Source organism: Pelobates fuscus, chromosome 2 (genome assembly GCF_036172605.1).
Source record: "Pelobates fuscus isolate aPelFus1 chromosome 2, aPelFus1.pri, whole genome shotgun sequence".
NCBI lineage: Eukaryota > Metazoa > Chordata > Amphibia > Anura > Pelobatidae > Pelobates > Pelobates fuscus.
This window is the reverse complement of record NC_086318.1, coordinates 20,676,477-20,693,743: the sequence shown is the minus strand read 5'-3', so window position 1 is coordinate 20,693,743 and position 17,267 is coordinate 20,676,477. Positions and strand designations below refer to the sequence as shown.

Here is a 17,267-nt window from a genome sequence, read left to right as displayed (position 1 = left end):
TACTGGCAGATTGCAAAATATAATGAAGTTGCAAAATATATATTTTTATTCACTCCAACATAACTCTCAAATGTGGAATGCTGAATCTGAGACTAATGAGAGGTACGCCGTTGGTAAAAAAGTAAAGTATAAAGGCAAGTTGCGGCTTAAATAACATTACTGTCCCCTTTCCTGTTACATGTGACGTGTTCTGGTGGTCTGTCGGTGTGAGCAGGTCTGCCAGAGGTACAAATTGTATGTCTCCAGCGAATTGCATGGTGAATTGTTACGATTTGTTTGGCTAGCACATTATTGGAGGAAAAGTAAAGTATTGTTAATTAAAGGAGTTATTGAACGAGGTCATTTTTGACATAGAGTTGATATACATGGCCTGCGTTGGATGAAATAATAGACTGTAGGGTGCATTCTGCACAACTGTTTATGTAATGAATTAAAAAAGTATTTTATTACATTAAAAAATCCCAATTAGAGATGTCGCGAACATAAAATTTTCCGTTCGCGAACGGGAATTATCGCAAATGTTTGCGAACGGGCGAACCGGATGAACCGCCATAGACTTCAATAGGCAGGCGAATTTTAAAACCCACAGGGACTCTTTCTGGCCACAATAGTGATGGAAAAGTTGTTTCAAGGGGACTAACACCTGGACTGTGGCATGCCGGAGGGGGATCCATGGCAAAACTCCCATGGAAAATTACATAGTTGATGCAGAGTCTGGTTTTAATCCATAAAGGGCATAAATCACCTAACATCCCTAAATTGTTTGGAATAACGTGCTTTAAAACATCAGGTATGATATTGTATCGATCAGGTAGTGTAAGGGTTACGCCCGCTTCATAGTGACAGACCAAACTCCCCGTTTAACGCACCGCAAACAACTGCAAACAGTCCATTTGCACAACCGCAAACTCCCCGTTTGCACAAGGTTGGATACCAAGCTAGCCATGTCCCGTTCCTTGTCCTCACTGATGTCATTGAAGGTCTCTTCCTCCACCCAGCCACGTACAACACCAAGGGTCCCCGAAAGGTGACAACAAGCCCACTGGGACGCCTGCTGTGTTTGTTCTTCCACCTCCTCAAAGCCACCTTCCTCCTCTGACTCCTCTTCTTCAGATCCTCTCTCTGCGTTGCCTGTCTCTGCGTTATTATAAGGTGTGTTAAGTAGTGCTATTCCTATCAGTTTAATCCCTGTTATGTCCCCTATCAGGGGACGTGTATATGGCATCGATTTTAGGAACCGGGAGATGTAAAAAGATGCTGGGTCGGTCCTCCTACTTCAAATTTGGGGCACTGCGCGTGCAATCTAATGTGCCACCAGATAGGAGTGGTGTGTTAAGTAGTACTATTCTTATCAGTTTAATCCCTGTTACGTCCCCTATCAGGGGATGTGTATATGGCATCGATTTTAGGAACCGGGAGATGGAAAAAGATGCTTGGTTGGTCCTCCTACTTCAAATTTGGGGCACTGCGCGTGTAATCTAATGTGCCACCAGATAGGAGTGGTGTGTTAAGTAGTACTATTCTTATCAGTTTAATCCCTGTTACATCGCCCTCATCAGGCCTTTTTTAGTCGAGTGTATCGCCCACTGTCAGTCCCTTCGGGATCCATCCCTCATTCATCTTAATAAAGGTGAGGTAATCTAGACTTTTTTGACCTAGGCGACTTCTCTTCTCAGTGACAATACCTCCTGCTGCACTGAAGGTCCTTTCTGACAGGACACTTGAAGCGGGGCAGGCCAGAAGTTCTATCGCAAATTGGGATAGGTCAGGCCACAGGTCAAGCCTGCACACCCAGTAGTCAAGGGGTTCATCACTCCTCAGAGTGTCGATATCTGCAGTTAAGGCGAGGTAATCTGCTACCTGTTGGTCGAGTTGTTCTCTGAGGGTGGACCCCAAAGGGCTGTGGCGATGCGTTGGACTTAAAAAGCTCTGCATGTCCTCCATCAACAACACATCTGTAAAGCGTCCTGTCCTTGCCGGCGTGGTCGTGGGAGGAGGAGGATTACTTTCACCTCTTCCCCTGTTAGATTCCCGTTGTGCTGTGACATCACCCTTATACGCTGTCTAAAGCATACTTTTTAATTTATTTTGGAACTGCTGCATCCTTTCCGACTTGCGGTAATTCGGTAATATTTCAGCCACTTTCTGCTTATACCGAGGGTCTAGTAGCGTGGACACCCAGTACAGGTCATTCTCCTTCAGCCTTTTTATACGAGGGTCCCTCAACAGGCACGAAAGCATGAAAGACCCCATTTGCACACGGTTGGATGCCGAGCTACTCATGTCCCGTTCCTCGTCCTCAGTGATCTCACTGAAGGTATGTTCTTCCCCCCAGCCACGTACAACACCACGGGTACCAGATAGGTGACAACGAGCACCCTGGGATGCCTGTTGTGGTTGGTCTTCCTCCTCCTCCTCAAAGCCACATTCCTCCTCTGACTCCTCTTCCTCACAATCCTCTTTCAGCGTTGCCGCAGGTCCAGCAAGCAATGCTGATAAGGCTGTTTCTGGTGGTGATGGTGACCACAACTCTTCCTCTTCACGCTCATCTACGGCCTGATCCTCCACTCTTCACAGGGCACACTCCAGGAAGAAAACAAATGGTATGATGTCGCTGATGGTGCCTTCGGTGCGACTGACTATGTTTGTCACCTCCTCAAAAGGACGCATGAGCCTACAGGCATTGCGCATGAGCGTCCAGTAATGTGGCAAAAAAATTCCCAGCTCCGCAGAGGCTGTCCTAGCACCCCGGTCATACAAATAGTCGTTAATGGCTTTTTCTTGTTGGAGCAGGCGGTCGAACATTAGGAGTGTTGAATTCCAACGTGTCGGGCTGTCGCAAATCATGCGCCTCACTGGCATGTTGTTTTGCCGCTGGATATCTGAAAAGTGCGCCATGGCCGTGTAGGAACGCATGAAATGGCCACACACCTTCCTGGCCTGCTTCAGGATGTCCTGTAAGCCTGGGTACTTATGCACAAAGCGTTGTATGATCAGATTACACACATGTGCCATGCACGGCACATGTGTCAACTTGCCCAAATTCAATGCCGCCAACAAATTTCTTCCGTTGTCACAAACCACTTTGCCGATCTCCAGTTGGTGCGGAGTCAGCCACTGATCCATCTCTGCTTTCAGGCAAGTCAACCTAAAGACGGCGTGACACTGCCATATCCGGGATGTGGAATAGTACCTGGGGAGCTGGGGGGGTGCCGTTGATGTGGAGCAAGATGCAGCAGCAGAAGAGGACGCAGCCGAGGAGGTTATGGAAGAGGATGGAGTAGGAGGAGTTGAGGAGGTGGCAGCAGGCCTGCCTGCAAGTCGTGGCGGTGTCACCAACTCCTCTGCAGAGCCACACATTCCATGCTTGGCAGCCGTCAGCACATTTACCCAATGCGCAGTGTAGGTGATGCCCTAACCATGCTTTGCAGACCAGGTATCAGTGGTCAGATGGACCCTTGCCCCAACACTGTGTGCCAGACATGCCATTACTTCCTTTTGTACAATCGAGTACAGGTTGGGGATTGCCTTTTGTGCAAAGAAATGCAAAGAAATTTGGGCCGGGTTCCTTCCACTGTGGTGTCCCAATAGCTACAAATTTTTGGAACGCCTCAGACTCCACCACCTTGTATGGTAAAAGCTGGCGGGCTAAGAGTTCAGACAAGCCAGCTGTCAGATGCCGGGCAAGGGGGTGACTTTGTGACATTGGCTTCTTACGCTCAAACATGTCCTTGACAGACACCTGACTGTGGGCAGATGAGCAGGAACTGCTCAACGCGAGAGATGGAGTGACGGATGGTTGAGAGGGGGCAAGGAGGACAGCAGTGGTTGACGTAGCTGAAGATGCTGGACCAGGAGGAGGATGGCGGCTTTGAGTTTGTGTGCTGCTTGTACTCATGTGTTGATCCCATAGGTGTTTGTGATGTGCGATCATGTGCCTTCGCAAAGCAGTTGTACCTAGGTGGGTGTTAGACTTCCCACGACTCAGTTTCTTTTGGCACAGGTTGCAAATGGCATCGCTGTTGTCAGAGGCAGACACACAAAACAAATGCCACACTGCTGAGCTCTGCAATGACGGCATTCTAGTGATGGCAACAGCATGCGTTGATTGGCGTGCTGTCTGGCTGACCCCGGGTGCCGATGCATGCTGTCTGACTGTGCCACTAGCTCCTTGCGACGACCTCCCCCTGCTTCCAACTCGTCTCCTCCTCCTCTCTGTCTCCCCATCTGAACTTTCCCCCTGTTCTTCTTCTCTTCTAGCGGGCACCCACGTGACATCCACGGACGCATCGTCATCATCAACCGCTTCACTTGTATCTGACAACATCATCATCATCACACCGTACGTCCAATTGTGTAATGCTGCCTGACTGAGACATATCCCTGTTATCTACATCCTCTGGCAATAATGGTTGCGCATCACTCATTTCTTCCAACTCATGTGTAAATAACTCCTCTGACAGATTAAGTGAAGCGGCTGTGGTGCTAGTGTTGGTGGTGGCGGCAGTCGGGCGAGTGGTTACTTAAGAGGTACCCGAAGCTAAGCTGGAGGAGGATGATGCGTCAAGGTTCCGGCGGAAGCTGTAGAAGATTGGGTGTCCTGTGTTAGCCAGTCAACTATGTCCTCAGAACTTTTCAAGTTCAGGGTACGTGGCCTCTGAACACTGGGCATTATTCTAGGGCCAAAGGGAATCACAGCACCACGACCAAGACGGCCCCTGCGGGGTGGCCTGCCTCTGCCTGTAATTTTTTTTTTCGATTAGTGGTACTATGCATGCAAGCTACTGTGACAACAGATATGAGTGGCACTGTGCACTGGCAGCAGTTGGCAGAGTAGACGCTGTAGGCCTGACACACACGCTTGCAGACAACTAACTGCTATTCAATCTATTACAATCAAAATTTGTTTTGTTTTTTTTAAATGTACACTACTGTTACACCAGATATGAGTTGCACTGGTGTGACACTGTGCCCTAGCAGGCCCTGAAACGCACACGTGTGAAGGAAACTGACTGCTATTATTTCACAGTCAAATTTCTAGGTTTTTTTTAAATGCACACTACTGTTACACCAGATATGAGTTGCACTGGTGTGATACTGCGCCCTGGCAGGCCCTGAAACGCACACGCGTGATGGAAACTGACTGCTATTATTTCACAGTCAAAAAAAGTTTTTTTTTTTTTAAATGTACACTACTGTTACACCAGATATGAGTTGCACTGGTGTGACACTATGCCCTGGCAGGCCCTGAAACGCACACGTGTGAAGGAAACTGACTGCTATTATTTCACAGTCAAATTTCTATTTTTTTTTAATGTACACTACTGTTACACCAGATATGAGTTGCACTGGTGTGACACTGTGCCCTGGCAGGCCCTGAAACGCACACGTGTGAAGGAAACTGACTGCTATTATATTACAGTCAAAAAAGTTTTTTTTTTAAATGCAAGCTATTGTGACACCAGATATGAGTGGTGGCACTGGGCAAGTGGGTACAGTATACGCTGTGAGCCTGACACACACGCTGGCAGGCAGGCAGGCAACTGCAATTAGATTACACAGGGGAAAAAAAAGGCAGACTGATGTTCTAGCCCTAAAACGGGCTTTTTGGGGTGCTGTCCTTACAGCAGAGATCAGATGAGTCCTTCAGGACTGTAGTGGACACCGAATACACTAGCTATCGATTTCCCTATGAAATCAGCAGCAGCTACACTGTCCCTCCTCTCACTAAGAATGCAGCTTCCGAATGAATCTAAAATTGTATGCTGTCCAGGAGGTGGGAGGATCTGGGAGGGAGGGTCTGCTGCTGATTGGCTGGAATGTGTCTGCTGACTGTGAGGTACAGGGTCAAAGTTTACTCAATGATGACGAATAGGGGGCGGCTGAACATCGCATATGTTCGCCAGCCGTGGCAAACGCGAACAAGCTATGTTCGCCAGGAATTATTCGCCAGCGAACTATTCAGGACATCTCTAATCCCAATATTTAGAGCAGTTCAGTACAAACACAAGTGCATATACATTGTATTATACAAGTTCCACCCTACCTGCTGGCTGGCTGAGTTTGCTGGTATTCAAACATGAGTTTATCTGAGGGTTTTACCAAGGTTGGCATCTAACAGAGCAACATAAATCAGCTCAAGGTGAAGATCCAAAGAAAAGGTCTTTGCTCCAAGAGCACAGCTCATTAAACAAAGGTCAGACCAGCAGCTCTCCCACTTCACAGACACTGATTTACTGCCCTGAAACCCTAGCTGAGGATTCGGGACCCCTGATCTCTGCTCTTTGCTATAGACTGCTATAGATCCTGCTGCTCACAATTTACGGCTGAGATGTTAGTGAAATATTACAGGACGGCATCTGTTTTCTACATTTACTGCATCCAATACATAGTGGGACCTTTAAATAGTGTCATATTTTTTTCTCTTTGGGATTAGTTTGGAGATGATGACATGCAATGAATGTTAGACTAAAATATGGAAACATTTACCAAATTCATTTGTTTCCAAAATTCCAAGCCCAACTAGCGTAGCCTTAAAGGGACACTATAGTCACCAAAATAACTTTAACTTAAGGAAGCAGTATTAGTGTATAGATTATGATCCTGCAGTCTCACTGCTCAAATCTCTGCAATTTAGAAGTTAAATCCCTTCAGTTTCTGTCCATGCAGCCCTAGTCACACCTTCCCTGGCTGTGACTGACACACCATGCATGAACAAAAATGGTTTTACCTTCAATTAGATGTAACTTACTTTAAACGTTCTTATTTCCTGCTCTCTAAAGTGAACTTTAATCATACACAGAATGCTTCTGTTGGGTCTAGCAAGCTTTCAACAGTGCAGGGGATAAAACATTTTAAATTAAAATAGGATTTGCAATAATGGAAGTGTAAACATTAGCTGACTCTTTACAGGAAGTGTTCAGGAAGATTGTGCAAGGGAGATGTGACTAGGGTGCATAAATAAAGTGGTTTAACTCCTAAATGGCAGTGAGACTGCAGGGCAATGATCTATACACCAAAACTGCTTAAATAAGCTAAAGTTGTTTTGGTGACTATAGTGTCCCTTTAAATGTGCACTGTGTAGGTTAGTTAGTTATACCGAGTGTGTTTATATTATTAACCCCTTAAGGACCGGACTGTTTTTGCGATGTTGTACATTTGCGACCAGGCATCTTTTTACACTTTTGTGGTGTTTGTGTTTAGCTGTAATTTTCTGCTCTCTCATTTACTGTTCCCATACAAATTATATATTGGGTTTTTTTTCAGGACAAAAGGGGCTTTCTTTACATACCATTATTTATTTAATCTCATGTAATTTAATTTACAAAAAATGAAAACATATGATGAAAAATTGAAAAAAAATACATGTTTTTTGACTTTTATGTGAAAAATCTTTTACTCATCTACAAAAGCGAATGAAAAAAACTGCTAAATAGATTCAAAATTTTGTCCTGAGTTTAAAAATACCCAGTGTTTACATGCTTTTTGCTATTTTTTTGCATGTTATAGGGCTATAAGTACAAGTAGGGCATTGCGGTTTCAAAACATACATTTTTAAAATGTATCAATAGTGACATTGTAACACTATTATCTGTCATAAATCGCTGAATAACACCCCACATGTACATATTTTTTTTTTAAAGTAGACAACCCAGGGTATTCAATATGGGGTATGTACAGACTTTTTTAGTAGCCAGTTAGTCGCAAACACTGGCCAAAGTTAGCGTTCATATTTGTTTGTGTGTGAAAAAAGTAAAAAACTAAATTGAACGCTAATTTTGGCCAGTGTTTGTGACTAAGTGGTTACTAAAAAAGACTGGACATACCCATTTGCAATACCTTGGGTTGTCTTCTTTTGCAAATGGTATGCCATCATGGGGGTAATTATCATTCCTGGGCTACCATACGCTCTCAAAGGCAACGTACCCAACCTGGCCATTTTCAATGTAAAAATACGATGACGGTCCTGAACCGTCCTACGTCCTTAAGGGGTTAAAGGGACATTCCAGGCTTCCACATACGTTAGATGCACTGTGTAGGTTAGGTTACAGTTAGTTATACTGGGTGGGTTTATATTATTAAAGGGACACTCCAGGCTCCCACACACGTTAGGTGCACTGTGTAGGTTAGGTTACAGTTAGTTATACTGGGTGGGTTTATATTATTAAAGGGACACTCCAGGCTCCCACACACGTTAGGTGCACTGTGTAGGTTAGGTTACAGTTAGTTATACCGAGTGTGTTTATATTATTAAAGGGACATTCCAGGCTCCCACACACATTAGGTGCACTGTGTAGGTTAGGTTACAGTTAGTTATACTGGGTGGGTTTATATTATTAAAGGGACACTCCAGGCTCCCACACACGTTAGGTGCACTGTGTAGGTTAGGTTACAGTTACTTATACTGGGTGGGTTTATATTATTAAAGGGACACTCCAGGCTCCCACACACGTTAGATGCACTGTGTAAGTTGGGTTACAGTTAGTTATACTGGGTGACGTTTTTTTATTTTTTTTTTCATTTATTTGAAAGTATTAAAAATGTCCCTCCTTTTGTCTCTCTCGCTCTCACAAACCAAAAGTATTTCCTTGTTTTGCTCCTGTAATACAGATGTTAGATATCATCTGGATAATTATAAATCCAAATATCTAAGATCTTATCTTTTGACGTTTTTCCTCGGTGCTTTAATTGGGAAGATATAATTGATATTGACTATTATTATTGAATTATTTTATCAATTTCATTTTTTCGTTTTAGCACTGAAAAACGGAGACGGGAGCAAGAGAACCGATATTTGGAGGAGCTCGCTGAACTGCTCTCGGCTAATATTGGAGATATAGACAGCCTGAGCGTCAAGCCGGACAAATGCAAAATATTGATCAAACGAATGGATCAGATCCAACAACTACGGAAGAAAAAGCAGGGTGAGTCAAACATACTCGGATTTGGTATACATTGTGCTGATAGGGGGCTGCTCGGATTTGGTATACATTGTGCTGAGATAGAGGGTTGCTTGGATTTGGTATACATTGTGCTGACATAGAGGTCTGCTTGGATTTGGTATACAGTGTGCTAAGATAGGGGGCTGCTCGGATTTGGCATACATTGTGCTGATAGGGGGCTGCTCGGATTTGGTATACATTGTGCTGAGATAGAGGGCTGCTCAGATTTGGTATACATTGAGCTGAGATAGAGGGCTGCTCGGTTTTGGTATACATTGTGCTGAGATAGAGGGCTGCTCGGATTTAGTATACATTGTGCTGAGATAGAGGGCTGCTCGGATTTGGTATACTTTGTGCTGAGATAGGGGGCTGCTTGGATTTGGTATACATTGTGCTGAGATAGGGGGCTGCTCGGATTTGGCATACATTGTGCTGAGATAGAGGGCTGCTCAGATTTGGTATACATTGTGCTGAGATAGAGGGCTGCTCGGATTTGGTATACTTTGTGCTGAGATAGGGGGCTGCTCAGATTTGGTATACTTTGTGCTGAGATAGAGGGCTGCTCAGATTTGGTATACATTGTGCTGAGATAGAGGGCTGCTCGGATTTGGTATACATTGTGCTGAGATAGGGGGCTGCTCAGATTTGGTATACATTGTGCTGAGATAGGGGGCTGCTCAGATTTGGTATACATTGTGCTGAGATAGGGGGCTGCTCAGATTTGGTATACATTGTGCTGAGATAGGGGGCTGCTCAGATTTGGTGTACATTGTGCTGAGATAGGGGGCTGCTCAGATTTGGTATACATTGTGCTGAGATAGAGGGCTGCTCAGATTTGGTATACATTGAGCTGAGATAGAGGGCTGCTCGGTTTTCTGTACGTTAACAGGTATTAAAACATTTAAATTCAGAAGGCAATGACCGAGTAAAACTCTGTCACGTGACATTGCCTTCTGAATTTAAATGTTTTAATACCTGTTAACGTACAGAATCTTTGCAAACACAATTCTGATTTGTTTAGAAATACTTTCTAAGTGGTCATTTCTTCTTAAATTTCTTATAAAAAAGGGACACTTATCCATTGATTCTGAGGCCATGTATTTAAAGAATGGCCTTTCAAGTGAACACAAAGTTCAGAAACTATAATTACACATTGCCAAATAACAAAGAAAAATCCTCAATTCAAAGTCCTTGCTGCCAGCCTTCACATCCAGTATGAATAAAAATGGCTGTTTATCTGCATTCTCTGGCTCTATGGTAAGCTCTGAAAAGAGTATATTTTAGGCCTCTCCATTTGGTAACCTACTTGGCACATGTTTTCAGAAGCAGCCGGGCATGTTCCAGGGCACAAGGACATCTTTGAAAAAAACCTTAAAGAAAAAGTTAGTTTTTAAAACACAGAAAATGATATATATTGTATGCACCATACCCACTGTAGCTCAGTGTAACGGTTATGGTACAAGGAATCTTTGGGTGCTGTCCCATGTTTTTTTGGATTTCCTGGGGTCCCCTCACCTCCTCAGCTGCAATGATAAGGCATAATTTGTAGATTATGTTAACGTAGTGTACGTATAATCTTAATTTTAATAATGACAGGAGGCGAGTATTTTGCATAACTTTCTTTACTTATGCCTCCAGCAGCACAAGTCAATCAATCAAAAACTTTTAACCAATCCTAGGCCAACATAGCCTGTATATAAGTCTTTGGTGGGCGTGTCTATTCCTCTTTCTTTGATGTGTGAAATCCTGTAACGTCAGGTTGTGGAGTGTCCTTTAAACTGGAACTCTGGAACTTTAAACGAATGTAGCTTGGAGTGAAGCTTGAGAGGTGTTGTCGCCCGGTATGCGAATCATCTTATGCTGGAAAAAACAGAAATAGGTGAAAGGTGTGGAAATGGACTATTGTCCGCATGCAAGACCTATATATCCAATTTAGTTCATTAATATATCTAAAGTCTGAGAATTACATTAACAAGTCTATTGAGTTGTTAGCTACAGTTATATCTATGCTGAAACTGTGTATGTGAGATTTCATACAGTATGAAGATATCAGTCTGTAAGGTCGTCATAACTGTCTGTTAAATGCTGAATGGCGAGTATTGGGTGGGAATAAAACCAATGTCTACGGGGGGAAAATACTCGCCTCCTGTCATTATTAAAATTAAGATTATACGTACACTACGTTAACATAATCTACACATTTTATTACATGACAGGAGGCTTCCTATTTTGCATTTTTAACGCTGTGGAAACAACGAAAAAGATGCGTGAGATGTCTGTCGAAAGTAGAAAACTCTGAAGGTGTTTTCTCTAGTCCAGTCTGCCGAGCGCAAGATGTCCGTAAGAGATGCTCCCGCCGAATATGCACGCGAAGCCGCCGCCCCGCGGACCGAGTGGGCCCCGAAGTTCTACACCTGCCAGGGATAAGAGCCATCGAACCCATCTAGCCAACGTAGTGGTAGTTACGGGTTTGTACGGTTTAGTGTAAGATACCAGTAGTTGACCCGATCGGTGAAAACGGAGCGTTTCGGTAACCTCTACGTACCGCAGTAGGGTGTTCACGACGCATAGCCGCGGAACCGTCGGAAAAAAAGGGTAAGATACGGATGTGGAGTCCGTCTTAGTCCTGCGAGACACCGTGAAGGTAACCCCTTCTGGTGTTACAGTGAAACCGTTTACGTCGAAAGCCCTAACGTCCGCGACTCTGCGAAAAGAAACTAAACATAGAAGGAGAGTCAATTTGGCTGATAGTTGTCTCAGAGACAGGGCCTCGTTGTCCGGCCAGTTCCTCAGGAATTGGATAACTACATCTACATCCCAGAGAGTGTTATATTTCGGGGCCGGAGGTCTGGCTAGTCTGATGCCCCGAAGCAGACGGCATATTAGGGTGTTTTGACCCACTGGTGTACCATCTATTGGGGTGTGGGCCGCCGAAATGGCGGATCTGGTGATATTAATTGAGCGGTATGCTCGTCCTACTGAGAAAAGTTTTGACAGGAAATTTAGAATGTAGGGAATAGGTGCTGTAAAGGGATCGAGGTCCCTTTCCATGCACCAGCGATTCCACGTGTTCCATGCGGATAGGTAGCTGCGTCTAGTGCCAGGTGCCCAGGAGTCCCATAATAGGTTTCTAGTTGTTTGCGATAGGCCTGAGACATTCCAGGATCCCCGGAAAGATTCCAGGCCACCAGTTCCAATCGGTCTTGTGTAATCAACGGATGAGGTTCCCCGTCCGGGTTCACTAGGAGGAATGGGAACACTGGTAGGAGTAGCGGATGGTCTTGAGACAGAGCTAGAAGGTCCGGGAACCATGCTTGGCTCTTCCACAATGGTGTGATCAAGAGTAGAGAAGTCCTTGCTCTGCGTAGGTGGTGGAGGACTCTCGCCAACATTGAAAACGGTGGGAACGCGTAAGCTCCCGTTTGTGGCCATTGTTGGAGGAATGCGTCGACTGCTTTGCTTTGAGGGTCCGGAAGCCAGCTGTAATACCTCGGTAGCTGAGTGTTCGTCCGTGATGCGAAGAGGTCTATGTGTAGCGGACCTCTTACTTGTCTTATCCTGTGAAAGGTAGTGGTGTCCAGGCGCCAATCGCTGCTGTCTCTCCAATGTCGGGAGAACCAGTCCGCCGTGAGGTTGTTGACTCCCGGTAGGTATTCTGCCTTGATCGTGATGTTGCGGGGTAGGCAGAAACGATAGATGTCCCTCGTCGCTTCTGTCAAGGCCCGTGATCTGGCTCCGCCCAGGTGGTTTATGTACCGGACTGCCGAAAAATTGTCCATGCGCAAGAGAATGCAGCAGTTGGACATGTTCTTGGCCAGACTCCGGATCGCGAAGGAGCCCGCTATCAACTCCAGGCAGTTGATGTGTAGGAGTTTCTCTTCCTCCGACCATGGTCCTCCGGTGGACGCCTGTGCACAGTGGGCTCCCCAGCCCCATAGGCTGGCGTCCGACTCCAGGACGAAGTCCGGGTTCGGACCGAATATGGCTCTGCCGTTCCAGGCCTCCATGTGGAGGAGCCACCATCGGAGTTCTGTCCGAATTTCTGTTGACACTGGGATCCAGTGGTCGTAGGTCTGTCCTTGCCTCAGGTGATGGGCCTTTGCCCGTTGCATGGCCCGGTAGTGTAGCGGTCCTGGGAAGATCGCTTGTATGGAAGATGACAAAAGGCCTATGATTCTGGCCAGGAGGCGAAGCGGAATTGAGTCTCTTCGAAGCACCCTGCGTATCTCTTTCCGTATTGTTGCAATCTTTGAAGTGGGTAACCGGAGGGTACATGTTCTCGAATCTATTTCGAATCCCAGGAATTGAACCACCTTGGCTGGTTGGAGTGAAGATTTTTCTCTGTTGATGATGAAACCCAAAGACTCTAGCAAGAGCACTATGGATCTCGTTTGAGATTGAAGCCTGGGTGCTGATTCGCAGAATATCAAAATATCGTCCAGGTATATTAGGCAGCGGATGCCCTTCTCTCTTAGGTAAGCCATTACCGGCTTCATTAGTTTCGTAAAGCACCATGGTGCTGAGCTGAGGCCGAATGGGAGACAGGTGAATTGGTAGGAGAGATGTTTCCATGTGAAGCGAAGGAAAGGACGGCTGACGCGAGCTATTGATACCGATAGGTAGGCGTCCTTTAGGTCTAGTCGGGTGAACCAGTCGTGTTGCGACAGTAGGTCTCTTAGAAGGTGGATTCCTTCCATTTTGAAATGTCTGTAGGTGACAAAAACGTTCAGTTGCCGTAGGTTGATGACCGGTCTGTAGTCTCCGGTTTTCTTTTGGACTACGAAGATGTTGCTGAAGAAACCCGTATCGTCTGGGGAGGGTTCCACCGCCCCCTTGTCGAACAGGGTTTGGATCTCCGTATCTATGATTTCGGTGTGTAAGGCCGACGCTCTTATTGGTGGTGGGCGTCGGTCCTGTACCGGGGTGTCTGAGAATTCGATCTCGTAACCGGCTACTGTATTGAGGATCCAGCTGTCCGAGGATATCTTTTCCCATTCCTGTGAAAAAAGAGACAGTCTGCCTGCAGTCATGTGCGAATATAGAAAAGGTATGTCGGGAATGCTCACCTGCATTGAAGCGTCCGCGTCCACGGGTGCGGGTGCCTCTTGAACGGAAGGATCCTCGCTGGAAGTTGGATCTCGAGGTTGGGAAGAATGCTTGAGATGATTGGTGTCTGGGGCCTGTAGGCCAGAATCGGCTGGTGGCTCGGCCCCTTTGGCGACCAGCCCTGGCAAAAACTCCCCTGCGTGGTGTGGTGTTACGAAATACTTGTTTGATGGAGGTCTGAGCCTTATTCAGAGTGGTGAAGATGCTCACATGTTTCTTGAGCTCAGTTATGAATGAGTCACCAAATAGCTGACCGTTCGCTAGCGGTCCCATCTCTTTCTTGCCCAGCTCCATCAGTTTCGGGTCCATTTTCAATAATGCAGTTCTGCGGCGTTCTGAGCACATTGCTGCATTGGTGTTGCCCAGCATACAAATAACCCGTTGTGCCCATTCGCGTATAGTGTGGGCGTCCAGTGTAGTGCCTTGGGAAAGGGCTAGGTCAGCCAGGTATAGCATTTTCTCTAGAGGACCCAGGATGTCAAGGAGCTTGTCTTGGGATTCCCTAAGGCCTTTTTCTATCCCTTTCCGTGGGTCTAGGCCCGCGTAGGACATGAACAGGGATACAGTAGAATCAAATTCTGGGGTCACTGCGATTTTGTCTGGTAGAGTTGGTCTTGGGCATTCTGCCCGAAGCCTTGCCCTGACTTCCTTGTCCATTGGCTTCCTCAGCCAGAAGTGGATGAACTGAGCCAGGTGATCTGGCAACCCCCATTCTGTCGATCTTGGGTGTCGGATCGTGCGGGGGTCGAACATGGCCGTCCCCTGGGGGTCTATGAAGGTGCCCTCTTCTTGATCAAGGTATGTGTCTTGATCGCATTCCTTGTCTTCTCCTTGGACATCTAGCCAGTCTTCATCTTCCGAGTGTGAAGCCCCCGCCTTCCATTCGTCCATGATGTCGAGCGATGGAGGGGGACTGCGATCGTCGTCCTCTGAGGACGGAGAGTATGGAGGGGAAGGTTCTCTCCTCGCTGCCTGGCGGCTCTTTTTCACTGGAGCTTTGCCTCTTTGTCTCTGGGTGTCCAATACGGTGCCCTTCCGTTGCCGTTTTATGGCGTGGAGGTCTCCGGGGAGGACATCTTCCATTACTTCCGTGGGTAGATCAGTAGCTGTATCGGGTTTTGGGTTCTGCATGAGCAGTCTGCCAATAGCTTTCTCCACGGAGGCGGCTACCGCTGAGTTAATAATTGTCTGCCAATCTGATGGTGGTAACTGTGGTGAGTCACTCATCTTGTGTTGTATGTTGGGTCTGTCTGTGGAAGACAGAAGAGTGTTAGGTTCCGAAATATGTGAAAAGCCGTAAGATACAGCTTTCACTATTAATGTGGTGTCATATATATAGAGTCACATATATAATGGTATAGCAGGGGATGAGCCTGCTAGTATTGAGTCACTTAGTTTTAAAAACAGGGGTAAGACTGTTTGTACTAAGACACTTGATTTATAGCAGGGGATGAGCCTGCTAGCAGTGAGTCACTTGCATACGTACAACACTTATGTATTTAGCAGGGAAGAACCTGCTGGCACTGTATCATTTGATTTATAGCAGGGTATGAGCCTGCTGGCACTGGCACTTATATTACAGCAGAGGATGAGTCTGCTAGTATAGTGACTCTTTGTGTGTAGCAGGGGATGAGCCTGCTTGCACTAGTGACTCTAGATGGAAAGCAAGGGATGAGCCTGCTTGTATTGTGACTTTGATAAGTACAGTAGGGGATGAGCCTAACTGTACTGTGCCTTTAAGATGTACAGCAGGGGATGAGCCTGACAGTACTGTGCCTTTAAGATGTACAGCAGGGGATGAGCCTGCATGAACTGTGCCTTTAAGAAGTTCAGCAGGGGATGAGCCTGCATGAACTGTGCCTTTAAATATGTGCAGCAGGGGATGAGCCTGCAGGCACTGTGCCCTTAATAGGATTGTATGTGACAAAGGTATATATACACAGTATGGAAAAAACGAGTATTAGAAACTATGAGGATGGGTCGTTTGAATAACGACCGTAGGAAACGCTAATGGCCGTCGTGGGTCTCGCGAGCGCGAGATCCAAGATGGCCGCCGTTCGCGCCAAAACGCTAATGCGGTCCGCGATATGATCGCGGTCCGCCGTCCGTTACAAAGGTCGCCCTGAACGGAATAGTCCCTCCAACCCCACACCCCCCTCCTGAAAAGTCTCTGTGTTACCTCCCTAACACAAAAAAAAACGAACGCGGTCGCGTAAAAACGCCGCGGAAAGATGACAGGGAGAAAGGGAGACAGTGGTGAGGAGAGGTAGGGCAAGAGGGAACAGTACAGAAATAAATAAATGAACTATATTACTGACAGTATTAAATAGAAGAAACCAATGAATTTCTAACAGTATAAAAGTCAATAAAAGTCAATAAATAATTTCAGAAGTAGTACTCTGACCTGTGCCTTCCGGAAGCAGCAAAGAAAGAGGAATAGACACGCCCACCAAAGACTTATATACAGGCTATGTTGGCCTAGGATTGGTTAAAAGTTTTTGATTGATTGACTTGTGCTGCTGGAGGCATAAGTAAAGAAAGTTATGCAAAATAGGAAGCCTCCTGTCATGTAATAAAATTTACAGTTCTACTTTATCAATGTCCATTCTGTCAACTAGGGGGGTAGTGATAGACTCCCAAGACAAATCTGACATGGAGAGCCCTGAGCAGAAGTGATTATGGTGCATAGAGTGCCATTTTTAAATGCAGTTTTGTTCACCGGAATTTACTTTTTAGTGTCATGGCTGTGCGAGTGTCACTTGTGCCACAAAAGGTCTAGGTCATTTATAATCATTTATTGAGTTTTAATGAAATCAGTACTGAAAAGGATTTAAGGAATGCCGGATCAATATACAAGCGATACAAAAAATAGCATTCTGATTGTGTGAGGCAGAGGGAGCAATAGCGGAGATTACCAGGATACCAACTCCCATGATGCTTTGCCAACCTAAATTAGATTTTTACACTGGCCAAGGGTATATCTTTGCTGCCATAAGACAGGTGTGGGCTGACTTGGCACTAGTCTGATATCGCTTTCGGTACGCTTTGCTGGCTCCAGTAGACAGGAAAGATTATATTTCTGACGTGGCAGGTAGGAAATGCACCATCATGCTCCTGATTTTTTTCGTTGGCTCCTGTTTGCTGCCAAGCAGTCGGATTAATAATGACAAGCTGCCAGGGACAAGATGGCATTTTGGGTACAAGGTGATTTTGTCATCC

The 17,267-nt window shown here is 45.9% G+C and overlaps 1 protein-coding gene across 6 annotated transcripts in view; it reads left to right on the top strand.

Annotated features, from left to right (window-relative positions):
* Window positions 1-17,267, top strand: part of NCOA1 (nuclear receptor coactivator 1) — a 456,420-nt gene that overhangs the window by 251,192 nt on the left and 187,961 nt on the right. For all 6 annotated transcript variants that reach the window (XM_063441994.1, XM_063441997.1, XM_063441996.1 and 3 more), the window contains exon 3: window positions 8,758-8,924. In XM_063441994.1, the coding sequence (XP_063298064.1) occupies window positions 8,758-8,924 (167 nt within the window). The remainder of the gene's footprint in view (window positions 1-8,757; window positions 8,925-17,267) is intronic.